The sequence below is a fragment of the Trichosurus vulpecula genome, chromosome 6 (genome assembly GCF_011100635.1).
Source record: "Trichosurus vulpecula isolate mTriVul1 chromosome 6, mTriVul1.pri, whole genome shotgun sequence".
Classification (NCBI taxonomy): Eukaryota; Metazoa; Chordata; class Mammalia; order Diprotodontia; family Phalangeridae; genus Trichosurus; species Trichosurus vulpecula.
In genome coordinates, this window is record NC_050578.1 from 280926409 (window position 1) to 280947535 (window position 21127).

The following is a 21127-nucleotide window of genomic DNA, read 5'->3' on the forward strand; positions in this document are numbered from 1 at the left end:
GTTGGCCTGACTCGATAATTGCAAGAATGCGAAACGGAGGAAGACAAAAGAAATAAAAAAAGACACTTCTTCCCCCGTGTGTCCTCTGTTGGCGAATGCCCCTCTCTGCTCCTGGGGTGAAAAGGAGGTCTTTGTAATGCTTACCACACCACTACGAAGTAGAGATAGGGCCCTGGGGAAGTGTATAGGAGCCGCAGGCTCCCTTGCCCCTAATGCATGTCTCCACACTCTCCTCCTTGTGCCGGCTGTGGTCTGGGGGACGTTATGTTCTTTGTGTCTTTCCATGTTGTTCTGTTCTCTTCTCAGGTGTGTCCCTGGGGGACAGCAGAGCCTTCCCGAGGCAATATCCAATGACCATGGACCAGATTTCCACGTCATGTTCCTGGAAACTAGATGACGTTAATGAGATGGAGAGAAATGGGTCTATACCATATCCAGGGAACAGAACTGTGGCGAAGGCACTATCCATGATCATTCCCTACTTCACTGTGCTTATCAGCCTGGTTGGGTTGGTGGCCAGTGGGATTGTCCTCTGGCTTCTGGGCTTCTGCATTGAGAGAAACCCCTTCTCCGTCTACATCCTCAACCTGGCTGGGGCAGACTTCACCTTCCTTTGCTGCCAGGTCTTCTATACCATGGTCGACATTTCAAAGGATTGTTATGACACTTTTCCCTCCACGTCTCACTTTTATGTCTCCTGGTTCTTTTATTCCTCCTTTCCTGCACTAAAGGTGATGGCCCCCATCACGTTCTCCTCCTACACCATGGATCTGAGCTTGCTGGTGGCCATCAGCACCGAGCGCTGTCTGTCTGTCCTCTTCCCTGTGTGGTACCGAGGCCAGCGCCCCAAGCGCACCTCCGCTTGGTGTGTGCCCTGCTCTGGACCAAATCGGTGCTGATCAGTTTTCTGACGGGACACAGTTGTGGCTTATTTTACAAAGAGTACATGACTTCGCCATAGCCAGTGCTGTGCTGGTTTCCTCCCTGTTCTTTCTCATGTGCTTGTCCAGTCTGACCCTCTTCCTCAGGGTCCAGGGCAACTCACGGAGACACAGGTCTCCAAGGATCTACTTCGTCATTCTGTTCACAGTCCTCACGTTTTTCCTCCTGGGTCTTCCCTTCAGCCTCTATTGGTTTCTTTTGTCCTGGTGGGAGGACACCTTTCCCAAGGACTGGCACCTGCCATATTTCGTCATCGACATACTCTCCTGTATGAATAGTAGCATCAACCCATTCATTTACTTCTCTGTGGGGAGCTTTAGACAGCAGAAATCTTGGGAGCCCCTCAGGGTGGTTCTCCAGAGGGCTCTGAAGGAGGAGGGGGAGATTTCACACTCAGAGATCACAGAGATATCAGCTTGAGACTGCCAGAAGGGGGAAGGAGAGATGTAGAGAAATAACATTTATTCTTCTTCTTACACCGTATGTGTTGTCTCTCCTGTCTTTGGCCTCCTTCTGTATCCCCAGTGCTTAGCAGAGTGCCCGGCATGTAGTAGGTGCTTAATAAATACTTATTAACAGATTAATAACTTCCTTTCTGTGTGTGGTTTTAGGTTTCCAAAGAGCTTCCCCCCCAAATTCCTGAGTTGAGGCCTAAAGTATTCTCATTTCTATTTTACTGTTGAGGAAATTGTGGATCAGACTGGCGTCTCTTAGCTCGTGGCCAAGCTGGGAATCGGCTTCCATTCTCCTCTACATCTAAATTTGTTTGGTGCTCGTTACATTGCACCAGGGTGCGTGTGTGTGCGCGCGCACGTGTAGCATGGCACTCTCTGACTGTGTCTGGTAAAGCCAAGGGACCTCTTCTCAGACTCATGTCTTTAAATGCATAAAACAAAATACACAGAATTACAAGGGAAGCCAGTTACACTGCAGCAGTTATATTACAAAACCTCATAGATACCCTGCCCTCCATCCACAGACCTCCAAGGGAACCTTGGTTAAAACCCCCTACACTGCACCATGTTGCCCTTTAAACCCTGAAAAGAAAAGTCACCTCTTTTTATCCCAGCCAGAGCTTTAGGTACATCCAGCACTGCTGTCCTGTCCCATGGGAGAAGGCGAGAATTCTTACGCCATGTTTTTTCTCAGTGTCTGCCCTCTGCTTTTGCTACTCTGAAGAACAGTCTCAAATTCCCCATTTTACAAGAGGGTCTTTATCAAGAGCATTAGAGTCATGGATGACAAACTCAGCGGGCCTGGGTTCTAATCTCACCTTTGCTCCTTACAACCTACATGTGGCCTTGGACAACCTAGTTCAACTTATTGAGCCTTTTGTTTCCTGTGTGTGAAATGAGGAGTTGGATTAGAAAGATTTCAAATGTCCCTTTCAGGTCCCAATGGCTCTCTAAGGGCCATGTTTGTGTGCCTTGATCAATGGCAGTGAGGCCCAGAGAGCCCAGCCCATTCTTCCAGGAAAAAAGAGGTGGGCAACAGTTGCTGCTTTGGGCCAGGGGATCCCTTGATAAGGGCATCCAGCTAGCCAAGCCAAGCGCCCAATCAGCTTGCCGAAGGCACTGTGGCCTCAGATCACGTTCTTCAGAATAGGATTTATCTGCAGGACCATTCGTGATCGACCATGACACTCTCCCCCGACCCCCAGTCTTTTGCCATCAAGAAACACTAGGGGATAGAAAGAGAGCAAAACTGAGTGGAGGTTTCCTAGCTGTTAAGTTTGACCCTAAAGCCAGGAGAAGCATGAGTAGATTTAGGGACATGTGGGTGTCAGATGTCACTGCTGGGGGGCACAGTAGAATTCCATGGGTATATCCCTGCATATATCCCTGTCCTTAATTCTGCCCGACCTCCCAGACAAGATATCACACCCCTGTCCCTCCTCCTCCTCCTTTCTTTCTCTCTCTCTCTCTCTCTCTCTCTCTCTCTCTCTCTCTGTCTCTGTCTCTCTCTCTTTCTCTCTGTCTGTCTCTCCGAGGGAGACAACATGTGCAACTGTGTCCAAACAAAACACAGGATAAATTGAAGACATTCCCCTGAGAGAAGGCACTAGCGTCCAGAGGGATTAACACGGTCTTTTTGTACAAAGGAGAACTTTATCTGGGACTTGAGGGAGGCTGGGAAAGGCAGGAGGAAGAGAAGCCTATGCATGAGTGCAATGGCAAGAGAATGCCTTATGGGAGAAACAGCAGTAAGGCCACCATCAGTGGATCCCAAAGTACATCCTGGGGAGGAAGGTATGAGCACACTGGAAAGGCAGGAGGAGGTCCGGCGATGGCTGCTGGGCTTGAACCTCCTTGCAGCAAGAGGGAGCCACTGAAGCTTTACCATTTGTTTTTATTGACACATTCTGTTTGCATATCACTATATTGATCCCAAGTATCCCTCTCCTACCCCTCCCAGAGAGCCACCACAAATGTCAAAGAGTGCTTTTTTGGAGAGTGAGAAAAAAGTCAGCATAGCTGATCAAGACATTGAAAAAGTCTGAAAAGTGTGCAGTATGTAACATCTGAGGACCCCTACCTCCATGGTGGGATAGCTTGGGCAGGTCTTCTCCTGTTTCCTCATTTGAGTCCCACTTAATCTTCATAATTCGGTTACATTTCCTTTTTTTTTTGGTGTGTTAATGCACTGATTGTTCTTTTAAAAATCGATCAGATTCCCCTATGAATCCATTGGGACCATCGATCAGATCCCCTGTGAATCCATTGGGATCGGAGGTTTTTTCTTTGGTAGTTTCTTTCCAGCTAGCTCTACTTCCTTTTCTAAGATTGGGTTTTTGAAGATCTGTATCTGCTCTTCTAATAGTTTGGGTATTTGGTCGTTCTGAGGGCGTTCCTCCATTCCTTTTGTGTTCTCCGTCTTGTTGGCCCGTAACTGTGCACAGAACTGTGTTCTGGTTATTCTTCCAGTTTATTCTGATTTTGTTGCTCTATCGCCTGATGGAATGAGGAAAGAAGGGATCGTGGATGGGGCCAAGTACTCAAAAACCAAGTGATGGATGAGAGGTTGGGGGCTGAGAAACTCAAGGGGCCTGGGGAATATGGAAGACTTAGGCTGCCAGCCAGCATCTAGGTTGTCAGCAGGGTCTTCCCTCCTCTGACCCAAGCTCCCCTTCCAAGTCAGGGTCTCAGAGAACTCGAGGAGCTCGTGGCTAAAGCCTAGTCACTAGCTAGGCCTCGGCTTAGAACAAATAGGTACGATGGAATCTGAGCACTGAAAATACTAGCCTAGGTGGCCATGTGGAGTGGAAGTGGGCAGGTCACAAGGCATCAGAGGAAGAGGGCCATGACCAAGTCATGGAGAAATGCTGAGATAACAACCCTGAGAGAACACTTTTCAGTAATCCCAGTCCCTGAATGGACAGCACTGCTACCCAGGAAACTCTTGATTTGCATCGTGGCCTCGTCATTTGCTGTGGCCTCAGTTTCCAATCAGAGGTTCTTACAGACTGCTCACAGTCAGAGGAGAGACCATTATTTCTAGGTTAGTCACCCCAGGCATCTCCCTTCTCTTGAGGGCAGACCTGCCCCCTCTGCTCTGGAGGGAATGGGATAGAGGGGAAGGGTGGGGTTCCCTCATCCCCTTTGGGGAATGTGGTGGTGAATGACAGGGGTCTGGACTCTCAGAATTTGTAGTGAAAATTCTAAGACAATCATGGTTAGAGGGAGGAATGAACGCCCTACCGCCATAGGGTAAGAACAGGGGGAACAGGGGCAGAGGCTTCAATTATCTCCTGGTCCACTCCCTGTCTCACTGTACATTCTCAGCTGTCCTGTGGCCACATTCATAGCCAGGGAGGGAGGGGAACTGGGGGCCCAAGAGCTTTCCAGAATGACACCAGATCCCCGGCTCTGACTAGAACTCAAAATTCTTCCTGAAGAATTCCTTTCCCTCTTCTTCTCACCTTCTTCGAAAAGCCCTCAGCATGAATTTTGTTACATCCCCAAGTGTGTTTTCTCTACAAAATATCTACCCCTGAGCACCCACATTTGATAGAAGATGAAACTTGGGCCCTGGAAGATTAAACATAAAACAAACTTAGGATCCTCACTTGAGGGCTATAAGCAACTTGGGAAGCCATGCTTCTCAGAGGCAGAAGCTGAGGTCTACAGAGGGAATATAACTGGCATAAGCACATTCAATCCTGTCCCTCCTTTCTCAGAGGTGAATAAATCAAATGGGAAAGCTAACTGCACAACAATAGGTGGGGCACTGGTAAGTGACCCCATGTCGGGGGCACCTGAAACCCGCAAGTTGGAGGGAACTTGGTTAAGAGCCAGATGGTCAGATGGGGTTACGGAGGGTGTTGGGGATGGAAGACACAAGGAAGTGGTTTCTCATGGGTCAGATGCAGTGGTGGCCTGTCCTACTAAGTGGCTAGGGGCCTCAGGGACTAGGAGAAAAGGATGAAAACTGATGATCCCTCCCTCCAATACAAAGGGAGAGTGGTTCTGAGATATGGGCTGCAATGGTCTTATTGGAAATCCCCACAACTGAGATATGCTCTGGACTCCAGGGGAGGGGGTGGGAAAGGCAGAGGAGTTTAAAACCGAGAGTGTGGCACCAGTGTCAACTAGAGCAGACAACACTTGCCCCTGTATGACCAAGGAGACATCTCCAACAGGAGTCGTGGATAACGGGCATCACCTGTACATTCCCCTCCTTTTGCCAGCCCTGCCCAGAAGCTAGTCATGCTGATTGATTGGGGTTGCAGAAAGGCTCCCTCAATTCTTCTTGGGATGCTTTCTGGCACCAACTCCTAGTCTCTGTTCCCCCAACAGAGACAACTATGGGTTGATACAGATGCGGATACTTGGGTCTGTATGATCACAGGGTGTCAGAACTGCTCAGCAAAGCCTGTCAGATGCTCCCTGGGGCTGGGGCACTCCTTGACAATAGCCTGGAGTTCTCCATACTGCCAGGGCTTGAAACCACAGGTCCTGATCAAGCCACTCTTCTTGGGGTTTTTTTCCTGGGAAAAATTTGGCTTGTGCTTTAAAAGGGAACATAGAAACTGGGAGCTAATGAAGTCTTTTAGAAAAGGTGGATATATTTAGGTGGTTCGGAGGTTGTCAAGGAGAAGGTTTTCAAATGACTTAATCCTTCAAATCAGCGAAAGCACTGGTTCTAATTTAGACCTATGCTCTCTTTCCCTTGCCTCTGAGCACCATTTACTATAGCCGTTGCTGTCCCACTCAAAAGGCTGAATTTCTTGATTCACCAATTTCTGCCTCAAATGTGTTAATATGGTCTTATCAAAACTACCCCAATTGGGCCAGCAAAGTTTAGGGTCATCACTAGTTAATCAACCCAAACCTGGTGATGGGAAGGACAGTCAGAGCCATACTTCTTACACATTTGGAAGGCACATGTTTGTTCTGGAAGGTTGTTAATAGGAACTGCTGTATCTTCCCCCCCCGACCCCCCGCCTTTACCGCACATCTGTCCCATCTTAAAGGTGGACACTCAAAGATAATAACACCATTCAAGTGACAAGTACACACGAGTACAAATATACTATAAAGGGATATAACAACCCAAATGCATAAGACACAACTACACAAATACAAGTAATCCACACTGTGCTAGCAATCAACTTGATTTACAGAAGGCAACATCCCATGACTCTAACAAAGCACAATTAAAATATTAATTTCAACCAGTTTAACCACACACAAAACTAACTGCACAAGCAATTCTTACACCAATAAAATGTAGTGCCTGCAGAAATAGAAACCATAACCCATGGCTCAGATGTGCACTTATGAAAGAGGAGAGAAGAAAAAAATAGTAAGCCATAGCTATCCCTACATTAATAAGAGAAAAGATGCATGAAAAGCCAAATCTGTATGCTAAAAGGCCTTACCAGAGTAATCCATTCCAAGAAAAGGCCAATGAAAGGTGGGCTTGATCACAGGCTGAGCCTGTTTATAGAGCTCAAGTGGGAGCATTGAACCTGCCAGTCAAGGTGAATTGGGACCCTGGAAAAGATCCAGTAGCACTTGTCCTTTCTCCCCAGTACTGGAGAGTTCAAGGCTTACCCTAAAGCTACCCCTTAAAAACACCTGACACCAATTAATGTTAATAGGATTTTACTGAAGCAGCCTCCAACCTGAGAATGACCAACAGCAGGTCAGAGACAAAGTGCCAGTAATTAGGTAGCTATTAATTACTTAGCTTCATTATGAGAAATGGATTTGCAAAAAGGGAATTCTCCTGATGCTGCTGAAGTGAAGTAATCATACAAACTGTCTTTGTCCTTTGTCAGTCTCCTGACAACAATGCAGATCAGAAACTCTAATCTATTTTTTTTTTTTAGTCCAAGAACAATCCCATGAATTTAGTGCAAAATTTATCTGTCTACACATGTCTCAGCCCCATTGAATTGGTTCTCTTAGATGATGTGAGGGACCCTGGTACAGTGAATAGATGCCTGGACTTGAAGTCAGGAAAATCTAGGTTCAAATTCTGCCTCTAACTAGCTGTGAGATGTGGAACAATTAATGTAGCTTCTCTAACCCCAGGTGCATTTTCCCATGTCTCAGATGGGGAAAATAGTAGCATCTACATTCTAGGTGGAATGAAGGAACCGTCTAATCTTGAAACAACTCATGCAGAGGCTCAATATGGCTGCTACCAGATGTGGGTGATAGGGGGAGGACCTTTATCTGCCCCCTCCCCCTCAGAGTATGGGCAGAGATTCCTTGACTGAATCCTCCTGTCTTCTGGTTCAATGATGAAATTACCTTTTTTGTTGACTTTTAAGTAAGAATACAGTGTGTATACAAAAGGCAGAGGGGAGGAGGAAAGAAGGGAGGAAGGGAAGGAGAGAGAGAGAGAGACAGAGAGAGAGAGAGAGAGAGAGAGAGAGAGAGAGAGAGACAGAGACAGAGACAGAGAGACAGAGACAGAGAAAGACAAACACACACAGAGAGACAGAGAGAATGAGAATGAGAATGAGTGTGGTGCATCAGAAAATAGGAATTGAGGAATTCTTTTTTGAATGCTCTTTATTTTTTCTCTTAAATAGTATTTTATTTTTCCAATTACATGTAGAGGAAATTTTAACATTCTTTTTTATATAAAGTTTTGAGTTCCAAATTTTCTCCCTCCTTCCCCATTCCCTAAAACACTAAACAATTCGACACAAGTTATATATGTGCCATCATGTAAAACACATTTCTACATTGACCATGTTCTGAAAGAATAAACAGAAAATGGGAAAACAGTGAAAAAATTAAAGAAAAATGAAAATAGCATGCTTTGATCTACATTCAGACTCAGTAGTTCCTTTTCGGGATGTGGGCTGCATTTTCCATCATGAGTCTTTTGAACTTGTCTTGGATCATGGCTTTCCAAGAAGAGTGAAGTCAGTCATAGCTGATCATCTTTTAACGTTGCTGTTACTGTGTACAGTGTTGTCCTGGTTCTGCTCACTTCACCCAGCATCAGTTCATTCAAATCTTTCCAGTTTTTCTGAAATCTGCCCTCTCATCATTTCTTACGAAACAATACTATTCCATTACATTCATATGCCACAGTTTGTTCAGCCATCCCCCAGTGCTTGGCATCTTTCCATTTCCAATTGTTTGGCACCACAAAAAGAGCTGCTATAAATTGTTTTTGCACATGTGTGTCCTTTCCCCTTTTTATGATCTCTTTCGGATACAGGCCTAGCAGTGCTATGGCTAGATCAAAAGGGTATATACAGTTTGACTGCCCTCTGGGCATAGGAACTGGGGGATTCTTATCTCCAGGATGAAGATTCTAATGTACTATGAACTGAACCACCACACCCAGACTGTCAGAAGAATCATAAGCTCCAAAAACACAACAGTGATTAATAATGACATCTCCACGATACAAATAGAATCCTTAGTGACAATTCTAAGAATAGAAACCTTTCAATTATTCATAGAAACATTACCGTGGATTCTACTTGACAGGGATCCTAAAGCCAGAGGACTCTGTTGGACAGGAAGGCATGGGCTTCTCACCTCTTTGAAGAGGGGTTGAGAGGGAGAAAGAGAGGAAGACTACCAAGCCAGGCCTCCCTACTCCCCAAAGGAAGGAGAGGAAAAAAATGTCTCTAGCTCCCTCTCTGTCGGCTGGAATAATGGGAGCAGAGACAAAGACGGGAGACACGGTCAGGGCACACACTAGCTGACTGCTTGCAGCTTCAAGATAAGTAAAATCACAAATTCAGCCATAAGGCCCCTCTCAACTCCATGTCCCAGGAGACAGCCATGCTGTCTTTATTTTCCTGGAATTTGCTGGTAGAGTGAAGAAGAAGAATTTATTAGAAGTCAACTATGTGCCAAATACTGTCCTAATTATTTGCAGATATCCTCATTTTGGTCTTTGCCAGCACAAATCTGGCCCAAACTGAGGGGCAAGACTTCTGCTTCTGAAACATATTGAATCAAACAGGATCCTGAACTATACCTGTGATTCTGTGATTAAAATGTCCCTTCAATCAGTGATTCAGTGGTGGCGTATGTGGGGAAGGGAATCTCTTTTCCAATGACCAGAAAGTATAAGTATTAGCTGCTAGCTGGATGGTACAGAGTGTTGGGCCTGGAGTCAGAGAGCCCTTCAAAATTGACCTCAAACATTTAATGGCTGTATGACTCTGGGTCACTTAAAGTCAACTTGCCTCAGTTTCTTCAATTACAAAATGGGGCAAATGACGGCCCTGACCTGGCAAGGTTGTGAAAATCTAATGTGATTATATCTATAAGGTCCTCAGCACAGTGCATGGCACATTGTAAGCACTATGGAAATGCTTATTGCCTTCTCTGTTTCCAGCCTTGGAGAAGGGTCTCACATTCTGTAGGTTTCCCCGCATGGAGCTTGGTTATATTTAGTAATGTGTCAATCACCTCACCAACTAAGGAAGGAGCTGAGGGCACAGCCAATTAGTATTAGTGATGAAGGTGGCATGACCAAGGTAAGTTGGGTGCCATGGACATTCCATGACAATCCCTGCCTTGGCGACAATTTAATTCTTATAATCTTGCCAACTTCAGAAGAAATGGCAAGAGGAGTTGAGGATGCCACATAACCATTTTATGCCTGGACTAAGTAAAAGATGGAACTGAAAAGCCTGAGGAAAGAGGGAGGTGTTACTGAAGGGAGAGGGAGGCTGGGTGATCAGTCATAGCCTGTATATTACACAGTAGACTGTGGTTCAGTGGTGTGTGTGTGTGTGTGTCTGTGTGTGTGTGTGTCTGTGTGTCTGTGTGTATCTGTGTGTGTGTCTGTGTATGTGTCTGTGTCTGTGTGTCTGTGTGTGTCTGTGTCTGTGTGTCTGTGTCTGTGTGTCTGTGTGAGTGTCTCTGTGTGTATCTGTGTGTGTGTGTCTGTGTGTGTGTCTATGTGTGTGTGTGCGTGTCTGTGTGTGTGTGTCTGTGTGTGTGCTGAGTATGAATATTGTTTGACAGGTGTATGTTTGTGTTCTGGTTGATGTATATGTGTTTGTGAGATGCTGTGTCCCCTTCTGCTGCCTAGGTCTCAACAGGTTGTCCCTTATCATAGAATACACCTAAAATACCTTTTCCCACATAGTGACCTCATTAAGAACTGGGTTAGGCAGTCTGAAAGAGACATTGGAATGGAGAGAATCACAGAGAAAGAGAAACATAAAGATTCAGAAAGACTGAGACCTGGAAAAACAGAATGAAAACAAGAGAGGATGCTGAGCCCCAGCCTTGACCTTTAGAGAAAGAGAAATATTTAGGTCAGCTCCTATGATTCCAGTGGGAGGAAGGAAAGGAATGGAGAAGTGGGAAATGGAGGGAGGGGTGTCGCTGAGCTTTTTACTTTTATGTGATGGCGGAGAAGGAGGAGGTGGGAAGAAACTTCATGGAGCAAGCCTGAGAGAAGACAAGGTGGAACCCTATGGAACCCTGAGGAGTTGAGTCCTGATTCTATGAGTTCCTTTACAGAGATTGACAAAGACAGGTGAGGGAGACTGGGTGCCTTAGATGGTGCCTTTCCTCTACTCTCCAGAACAGGGACAGTCACCATCTGTTGGAGTGGCCCTCCTCTGTGCTGGTGTCACACGAGGCCCTCTACCTCCCTCCCCAAGTGCACTGAATCCTGAAACCTCCAGCCATCGGGGGACTCCAGAGTGCACAGAGCATTGAGCCTGGAGTCAGGAATAACTGAGCTCAAATCCGGTTTCAATCACCCACTAGCTTTGGGATGCAGGGCCAGTCACTGAATTTCTGCCTGCCTCGGTTTGCCTCCTGTAAAATGGGGACCTATAGAGCTCCTACCTCCCAAGAATATTGTGGGAATTAAACAAGATGTATATAAAGTGCTTAGCATAGTGCCTGGCATACATTAGGCACCTAATAAATGCTCCCCCATTACTTAGAATTCAAACTCTCAGCACCAACGGAAGAAATGGCGGCAATCCCGGCTCGCCTCCCAGGTAGGGGGGAGCGGGGCTGCACCTGGGTTGGAGAGCTCATTTCCTGGCCTCCTGTACCCGAGTGTCTTCTTATCGCTAGAATGACGTCTCCCTGGTATTGGTGAGGTGAGAGTCCCTTCTTCCACCCTCCAACTCCTGCTCGTCCGCCAGGGCCCTCTGGAGGACCACCCTGAGAGGCTCCCTGCCTCGTCTATGGCTTCGTCTGCCCAGCAAGAAATAAATGATGGGATATGCGCTGCTTTTCAGGCACGCCAGGAGCGTAGTGAGCCAATAAGGCATGAAATCCAAGCTGAAATGCCATATTACACCTTGGATCGTCATGGGCAGGCCACAGAGCAGGAACACCAGGACCATGAGCAGGACGAGGAGGCAGAGCCTGGGGGGCTGCTGGTGTTGGGAGCTACACTGGACCCTCAGCAGCAGAGTCAGGCTGGACGCACACAGCACTGGGGTGAAGTGGATTAACCACACGACCGGTATTCTGGAGATTGCGCCACGGAAAACCTGACTGGTAACATAAATACAAGGGGCAGAATCTGCTACCCAGAACAGGCTGGCCAGAGCCCAGAGGACAGCGCACACGGCTGCAGATGTGTTCTTGGGGCGGCGATGCAGGTACCAGTTGTGGAAGAACACTGCTAGACAGCGCTCGGTGCTGATCGTAGCCAGGTGGCTCAGGCCGACACTGTAGGACGTGTATGCAAGGTGGATCAATACCGCGTACATGGCAGAAGACAAATATTTAACAAATTCATGTATGGAGATCAGAAAGGAGCAAGAAAGGAACAGGACGTCGGCCCCGGCCAGGTTGAGGATGTAAACGGAGAAGGGGTTCCTGGGAATGCAGAAGCCCAGGAGCCACAGGACCATGCTGTTCCCCACCAGTCCAACCAGGACGATAACCAGAGAGAAGATAGGCATCCAACCACTTAAATAGAATTCTCTTGTTGCCGCAAAAACTAAACTCTCAATTTCACTTCTTTCCGTTGCGTTGAAATAAACATGTTCCCACCGCTCAGGTGTGGGGGACACAGCCATGGCGGTTGGTCCCAGTCCCAGGAAGCCCAGCTCCTCTCTGACGTCCTGGGGGCGCGAAGACAAGACAGTGCATTAGGGACTTTTCCAGAGATTTACTCCCCGCCGCCTCGTCAGGAGTTAGAGTCTCTTCTTTCCCTCTCTGTCTCTAGGGGCCCTTAGGTGGCGCCACAGTGCCCAGAACTCCCAGCTATAGTAAGGAATGCTTTCAAATCTAGCCTCAGACAACCGTCATTAGGGTGGCCCTGAACAAGTCACTTAACATCTGTCTGCCTCGAGCTCTTCAACGGTAAATGCGGGTAATAAGAGCACCTACCTCAAAGGGTTCTTCCGAGGATTCCTAAAGTGTTCAACACAGTGCACACAGTATGTGCTTAATGACTGCTTGTTCTGCTCTCCCCTTTGCCCTTTCTCCTGTCCTGGTGTTATTGTAGTGTAGAAATTAGGCTTCTTGGCTAAGAAATAGAGTGGGGGGTCAGTGGGATAGGTTAAGCACACAAGACGGTAGTCAATGACTACAGTAATCCACTGTTTGATAAACCCAAAGACTCCTGGGATCAGAACTCACTATTTATCAAAAACTGTTGGGAAAACTGGAAAAGAGTATGGCAGAAACTAGGCGTAGACCAACACCTTACACCAAATACCAAGATTAAGTCAAGATGGTTATGTGATTTAGACATAAAAGGGTGAGAATAAGCAAATTAGGAGAGCAAAGACCCATGGAGAAGGGAAGAATTTATGAACAAAGAGGAGATAGAGAACATTGTGAAATGCAAAATGGATAATTTTGACTGTATTAATTTGAAAAGTTTTTGCACAAACAAAGCCGATGCAACCAAGAATTGAAGAGAAACAAAGCTGGGAAACAACTTTTATAGCCAGTGTCTCTGATGAATGCCCTGTTTCTTTTTTTTAATTTATTTAATATATTTAGTTTTCAGCATTGATTTCCACAAGAGTTTGAATCACAAATTTTCTCCCCATTTCCACCCTCCCCGCCAATCCAAGATGGCGCATATTCTGGTTGTCCTGTTCCCCAGTCAGCCCTCCCCTCTATCACCCCCTCCCCTCCCATCCCCTTTTCCCTTCCTTTCTTGTAGGGCAAGATAAATTTCTAGGCCCCATTGCCTGTGTATCTTATTTTCTAGTTGCAAAAACTTTTTTTTGTTGTTTTTGAACATCTGTTTTTAAAACTTTGAGTTCCAAATTCTCTCCCCTCTTCCCTTCCCACCCACCCTCCCTAAGAAAGCAAGCAATTCAACATAGGCCACATGCATATCATTAAGTAAAACCCTTCCACAGTACTCAAGTTGTGAAAGACTGACTATATTTTGCTCCTTCCCAACCCATCCCCCTTTATTGAATTTTCTCCCTTGATCCTGTCCCCTTTCAATAGTGTTTGTTTTTGATTACCTCCACCCCCATCTGCCCTCCCCTCCATCATCCCCCCCCCTTTTTTTAATCTTCTTCCCTCTTCTTTCCTGTGGGGTAAGATACCCAATTGAGTGTGTATGGTATTCCCTCCTCAGGCCAAATCTGATGAGATCAAGATTCACTCATTCCCCCCTCACCTGCCCTCTCCCCTCCTCCCACAGAACTGCTTCCTCTTGCCACCTTGCCCCATTTCTAAAACAAAAAATACAGAGAACTGAGTCAAATTTATAAGAATACAAGTCATTCCCTAATCAGTCAATGGTCAAAGGTTATGAACAGGCAGTTTTCAGGTGAAGAAATTAAAGCTATCTATAATCATACGAAAAAATGCTCCGAATCACTATTTAATAGAGACATACAAATTAAAACAACCCTGAGACTGACCTCAGATCTTTCAGATTAGCTAACATGACAATAGAAAAATGAAAACAATAAATGTTTGAGGTGTTGGAAAATTGGACCATTAATGTACTTTTGATAGAGTTGTAAACTAATCCAACCATTTTGGAGAGCGATTTAGAGCTATGCCCAAAGGGCTATAAAACTGTGCATATCCTTTGACCCATCAATACCACTTCTTGGTCTGTATACCAAAGAGATCATAAAAATGGGGAAAAGGACCCACATGTACAGAATATTGATAGCATCCTTTTTTGTGGTAGCCAAGAATTGGAAGTAGATGGGGTGCCCAGAAATTTGGGAATGGCTGAACAAGTTCTGGTATATGAATGTAATGTAATACTATTGCTCCATAAGAAATGATGAGCAGGTGGACTTCAGAAAATCCTGGAAAGACTTACATGAACTGATGCTGAGTAAAGTGAGCAGAACCAGGAGAATACTGTATTCATAAACAGCAACATTGTGCAATGCCCAACTTTGATAGACTTAGCTCTTCTCAGCAACTCAGTGATCTAAAACAACTGCAAGACTCATGACAGAAAAGGCTATCCAGAGAAAGAAATTTGGCATCTGAATGCAGATCAAAGCATATAACTTTCTCTTTTTTTCTTTCTTGTGGTTTCCCCCTTTTGTTCTGATTTTTCTTTCATACATGTCTAACATGGACTTAATATGATTACACATGTATAGCCTATATCAGATTCCATGCCCTCCTGGAGAGGGGGAAGGACAGGGAGGGCACAAATTTAGAACTCAAAATCTTATAAAAGTGAATGCTGAAAATTAAAAATAAATAAAGTAAATTTTAAAAACTTAAATATGGATCTGGACGACTGGAGATGGCCCGAGATGCAGTGGGAGACCTTGGCCTTTTAAAACTATGGTCTTTCCCATGTCTCTTTCTTAGCCTTAATGAGTAGGTATATTTAAGACATAGAAGTATGATATAAAGGCCCAAAATGATTGGTTGGTTGTGAAACTATCACACACTGTATTGGTGCACAATATTGGGAATGGATGGTTGTATGGAGGCAAATCAAGTCAAATGAGAGCCCAAGGGCTGCAGACATGACTAAAATAATTTTATTTCATCTCTAAAGGTGCAACTCTAGAACCCCAAATGTTTGGGTGTAGCCATGTGGCTCTGTTCTATTTCTGGGGATCTAGACCTGTTCATTATCATTGTGAACAGGTGTGTCTCTTCAGATTAGTTGTGTCAGGACTTCAGGTGTCTGTGCGTGGCTGGAAAGGGGGCATGGAAGGGGTGGGGTCCTAGAGGTTGTCGGGGCAGGGGAAAGGAAAGTCCTGTAGGGTTCTAGGTCTCTACAGATGGTACCTGCCATCCCAGTAACCTTCAGGTTCAAACTGACCCTCCTGGTGATCACTCATATGTGGGCTGTCTCCCCCGTTAAAACATATGTCATGCTTTCCAATCAGGATGGAACTCCCAGCAATACAGCGCAGGTGACCTCTAAGCCAGGCAGACACACCCAGCCCTCCTCACCAGAATTAGAAATCTACTCCAAAGTCCCTTCTGCTTTTCCTCCTCAAGACAACGGTAGCAGCCAAGAGCAACAGACTTTTATGAAAAACTGCCCTTCTCTTAATTCTAGGTGACTGCCCTACTCTAGCTGTCACTGAAGCTCTTGCTCAGTGAAATCAATGTTCTCTCCCACCTGTCAACAGTCACTCAGCTGAAGCCTGGTCCCAGCTCCCAATTTCTAAGGCCCAGACCTCCCACAGAGTAGGTTTTGATTTCCCCAACCCCCAATTCTTCTACCAGGTTTTCGTCTCCCGATTTCTCATACTTCAGTGGCTTAAAGGAGAGCTCCGGAGTTTCTGTGAGTCATCTTTCTTTTAAACAGCCACAGATTTGCGAATTTCCTATGTCTAGTCAATAGTTTTTGGGAAATCCTGTGTCTCAGAATCATGACCTGATTTCTCATTGTTTTCATTTTTAGCCTCTTTAATCATGAAATATGCCTGTGCAGTTGACCTGGGTTTCCATAATCCTTCACAGGTCTCCAGTATCCAATGTTCTAAAGTAAACTTAGGGTCCTTAAAATATGCTTACGTTCCTAATTCTCCTGTGTGTGCTAATTAAAATATTATCTTCCCCTCTTTATAGCAAAGCCAAGATAATATTCCCACATACATGAAGGTTAATTTTTTCCCCAAGTGTGTGTATGTGTGTATGTACATTTATATATATATATATATATATATATATATATATGTACACACATATGTATACATGCACATGTTTATATATGTATAAAACCTAGAGTTCTGATCATTTTTCTGTAATAAACTACCCGCGTTCAGTCTTTAAGTTGTGTATCTTCATACTCATATGTTAGCAGCCTTTTCAAAGAAAAATCAAAGAGGGTTCTTTTCCTTTTGCCTTGACATATCAGAACTTTCATCTACAAAAACTGATGACTAATCAGTCCACATGTAGTAAATGCCTGTGATGAACTAGACAATGTTCCAAGTGCTCAAATGCTTTTAGAATGAGTGTAAATATGCTCATAAACAGAAATATGCTATGTTTTCCTTTCATCATTGAAATTTTCCATATGAAAAAGAAACTTAAAGAGCCTTTCAACCATTTTCTTACATAATAGAACTAGCATATAGCTAATTTTACATAACATTTGCTATATTCCAGGCACTGTGCTAAATGCTTTTTAATTATTAATTGAATTGATTCTTGCAACAACCCTGGGGAAGGAGTAGGTTCTATTATTATCCCCACTTTACAGAGAAAAGCAGTTGAAGTGATTTGTGAGGTCACCAAGCTACTAAGTGTCTGAGACTGGATTTGAACTCAGCTCTCACCTTATTTCAGGCAGAGTGCTCCAATCCCTGAACCACCTAGCTGCCTCAACATTACGTCATTTATCTGACACATCTTTCTTTTCCATAAACAAGATGGCAGACAGTGTTTAAGAGGATGCTTTATATGGGAATAACTTCTGTTGGGCCAATTGCATTTTCGTGGCAATGAAGACTTAGGATGGACTTGATGCCCTTCTTCCAGTATATGAAGGGCTTTTAGATAGACAGGGATTGGATTTGTGCTATTTCGACCTAGATGAGGAATGAGGGGCAATGGGAGCAGCCTGCTGAGAGAGAGAAGCGGGGAGAAGGGTCAAACCTCTTCCAAATTAGAACCATCCCACAGTGAGCAGGGTTGCTTCAGGAGGTCTCCCTTATTGGAGATATTTGGGAAATCTCCATCACTTCATGTCATGTCTGACTGTAGACAGGATTCTTGTTGAGGCACAGATTGGGAAAGATGGACTGCTGGGTCCCTGACCTTTCTAAGTTTGCATGGCAGTCTAGTAATTCTCCATGATGAAAATACAATGAGTCTGGAATAACTTGTCTTTGGTGAAGTCAAGATGGCTCTTTGGGATCATCGCTTCCTTTTCCAAGTGTTCACTAAATACAATGATACAACCTCTAAACTTGTCAACATTGAGAATCAGGAAGCTATAAGTGAACAGAAGAAAATCAGACTCAATCTACCTGAATTAAAAAGCTGAGGAAGGCAATTGGGGAAGAAAAATATTCAAATTCAAGTTCAAGTACAAAGAGATGTGGAATGTTGGCCCCAAAAGTTCTTTTGGGTAGGTATAGAAGATAACCTATATTAGAAGTAATACAATCTCAGTAAACAATAAAGAAGAAAATTACTTCATGACTCTATTTCATAAAATTGGAAGCATAGTTTCAGAAAGAGCATCAAAAGCACCCATACATGTTGACAAATCCCTTCAGATTTCCAGCAAGTGGACAACTGAGATTCACTTGAAGGTAACCAATGAGGGGGAATCCACTATGTTCCAGAGCAGGCATCCCACCGCATCAGAGACATTGTTGGCAAGTGTTTCCTGACAGCAAGCTGTAATTTTAGTAAATTCTGTCCATTGATTTTTGTTCTACCTTCTGAGGTCAAGAAGAACAAAATAAATCCTTCTTCCAATTGGCAGGCCTTTAAATACTGGAGTACAGCCCTTTTACACAACACAAAAGTAAGCTTTCGAGTGAATATAGAATTCCTATCAACAATCTTCAAAGACACACATTTCTTACTAGAGAAAGAGTCAAAGTGGCTTGAGAAGCATCTATCTTCTCTGAGGTCTTTTCCACCTCCTCTTCTATGACTCAGTGATACTACACTTGTCATAAATGATTACCACCACCACCCTTTCATGAAAAGAGGGAGGCCAAAGACATGGTTGGAGTATTTGTAGGATGTAAAAGGGATTCCTTCATTGTGTGAAAGCTTAATTGAGTTTCCTGCTAACTTTGAGTCTTTATAATTCTTAGAAGAGTCAGAATGGTGAGAAAAAAAATGATTCCTGGAATTAGCAAAGGGGAGTAGAGCTAGACACATATTTTGTCTCCACAGCCTGAAATCTGTTTGGATATTTGTAAAATGTTTATTCCCTTTTTCAGTAGAACTGAGAGTAAATCTTTCACCCATTCCCCTTCTAAATTAATTTCTCTTGTCTTATGTAAGCACAGTTAGAGAGAAGGAAGGGACAGTTGAAATAGAAAACACAAAGAAACCAATATAAAGGGATAAAGGAATTGGGAAGGGAAGACAAGAAGCATTGATGCCTCTCTCAACGATCCCCTTAGAATTAGTCAAACAGATCCTGAGAGCCCAGACCTTTGTCAATCACTACAGTCCTCAAGAGTGGCAATGTAACCCTGACCTTCCCCTCTATATCATATCCTTTAGGGCAGAGGGAACAGATGTTCCCTGAAAAGAAGGCATATCCCTGGGGTGACTCACCTGAATATGATGCTCTGTTTTCTGCACCTGGGGCTGTCTTTGAGAGCCTCTGGTTGGAAATTTAGGCCACAGCAAGTGACATCAAGAGCCTAGAAATGTTCTTGTGGTTTCTGCTATAGTAGAACTGCCCAAACAGAACCCAGAATTATTGAAAATTGACTCCCTCAGGGCAATTATCTCAGCATCTCTTCATGACTTTGTTCATGCCCCTCCTCCTCTGATGCCTTGTGATTTGCCCACTTCCACCCCATATGGCCACACTGGCTAATATTTTAGGCCCCAGAACACATATTACACAACCCAGGCCTATCTAGTGATCAGGTTTTCTGCCCAAGCCCCCTGCTTTCTCTGAAGTCCTGACTTGGGAGGGAAACTGGGTCAGATGAAGCAAGACTCTACTGATCCTAGCTGCTGGCAGGAAGCATAGGTCTTTCCTTTCCCTGAGACCCCCTTAGCTTCCCAAACCTCATTGTCTCAAATGGAATTTGCTTTCAGTTGCTTGACCCTGTCTGGTTCCTCCCACCCTCCTAGCAGTGGGTGCTCCTGGATAATAATCATTCTGGTACATAATGTGTTATTTTTGGTTGTGGTATGCATGTATTCATACTCATGGCTCCATGAGAATGTGCATGGGTGTCCATTAGTGGTGCGGGCATTATATTTCAAGCAATGATCTCATATCTCCTAAATCAGGGGAAAAGGTATAGATTCTAGGACCTTCCTTTCCTCATATCTAGAAGAATGCAGATAAATTCTTAATAAGTTTGGAAGATTGGGACTATTCTGATCACATCTGAAGTTTTTTTTTAATTTTTAATTATTTTTTAACTTTTAGTTCACAACACTCAGCTCCACACAATCTTGAGTTCCAGTCCCTCCTCCCCCTCCCCCTCTCCCAAAGACGGCATGGAATCCCATACAACCTCCACGTATAACTTCACATTGAATTAATTCACACACTAGTCAAGTTGTGGAGAAGAATTATGACCAATGGAATGAACCACGAGAAAGAAGAAGCAGAACCAGAAAAAAAACCACCAAAAACAAAAAGAGACAAAAAAAGGGAGGAAAAAAGGCGAGCATGACGTGTGCCTCAATCTGCATTCATACCCCACAGTTCTCTCTCTGGATGTAGATAGTATTCTCCATCGTGAGTCCTTTGGAGTTGTCCCTGCACTCCACATTGCTGACAAGAGCAAAGTCCACCATGGTTAGTCATCACAGAATCCATACATCTATGGCTGTGTACAATGTTCTCCTGGCCCTGATCCACTCACTCAGCATCATGTTGTGCAAGTTCCTCTAGGCCGCCATGAAGTCCGTATCATCCCCACCTCCCACAGCACAACAGTATTCCACCAACTCCACACACCACAGCTTGTTCAGCCATTCACCAATTGATGGGCATCCCCTTGACCTCCAACTCCCAGCCACCACAAAAACAGCTGCTACAAATATCTCTGTACATGTGGGTCCCCTTCCCACCTGTGTGATCTCTTTGGGATACAACCCTAGAAGTGATATTGCTGGGTCAAAGAGCATGAACACACCTATAGCCCCTTGGGCATAGCCCCAAACCATTCTCCAGAATGGCCGAATCAGTTCACAACTCCACCAGCAATGCAACAATGTTCCAATTTCCCCACATCCTTTCCAGCATTTATCATTTTCCTGTTTTGTTATTTTAGCCAATCTGACAGGAGAGATGTGGTATCTAAGAGTTGTTTTGATTTGCATTTCTCTAATCAGTAGTGATTTCAAGCATTTTTTCAGATGCCTATAAATATCTTTAATTTCTTCCTCTGAAAACTGCCTGTTCATATCCTTTGACTATTTCTCAATTGGGGAATGACTTGTATTCCTATATATTTGGCTCAGTTCTCTGTATATTTTAGAAATGAGGCCTTTATCAGAGATACTAGTTGTAAAGATTTTCTCCCAATTTTCTGCTTCCCTACTAATCTTTGTTACATTGGCTTTTTTTGTACAAAAACATTTCAATTTAACATAATCAAAATTATTCATTTTGCATTTTATAATGCTCTCTA

General features: G+C 44.4%; 1 protein-coding gene and 1 pseudogene across 1 annotated transcript; one reads left to right on the forward strand and one right to left on the reverse strand.

The window, feature by feature from the left end:
• Nucleotides 1–317: 317 nt before the first annotated feature.
• Nucleotides 318–1387, forward strand: LOC118853928 (annotated as a pseudogene).
• Nucleotides 1388–11470: 10083 nt separating this feature from the next.
• On the reverse strand, nt 11471–12433 carry LOC118855231 (mas-related G-protein coupled receptor member X4-like). The gene has a single exon (XM_036765315.1). The coding sequence runs from the start codon at nt 12431–12433 to the stop codon at nt 11471–11473; it is 963 nt and encodes a 320-aa protein (XP_036621210.1).
• Between the last annotated feature and the right edge of the window lie 8694 nt (nt 12434–21127).

Excerpts from the sequence above, each read along its gene's own strand:
- LOC118855231 (XM_036765315.1), bottom strand. The coding sequence starts at position 12,433 with ATGGCTGTGTCCCCCACACCTGAGCGGTGGGAACATGTTTATTTCAAC.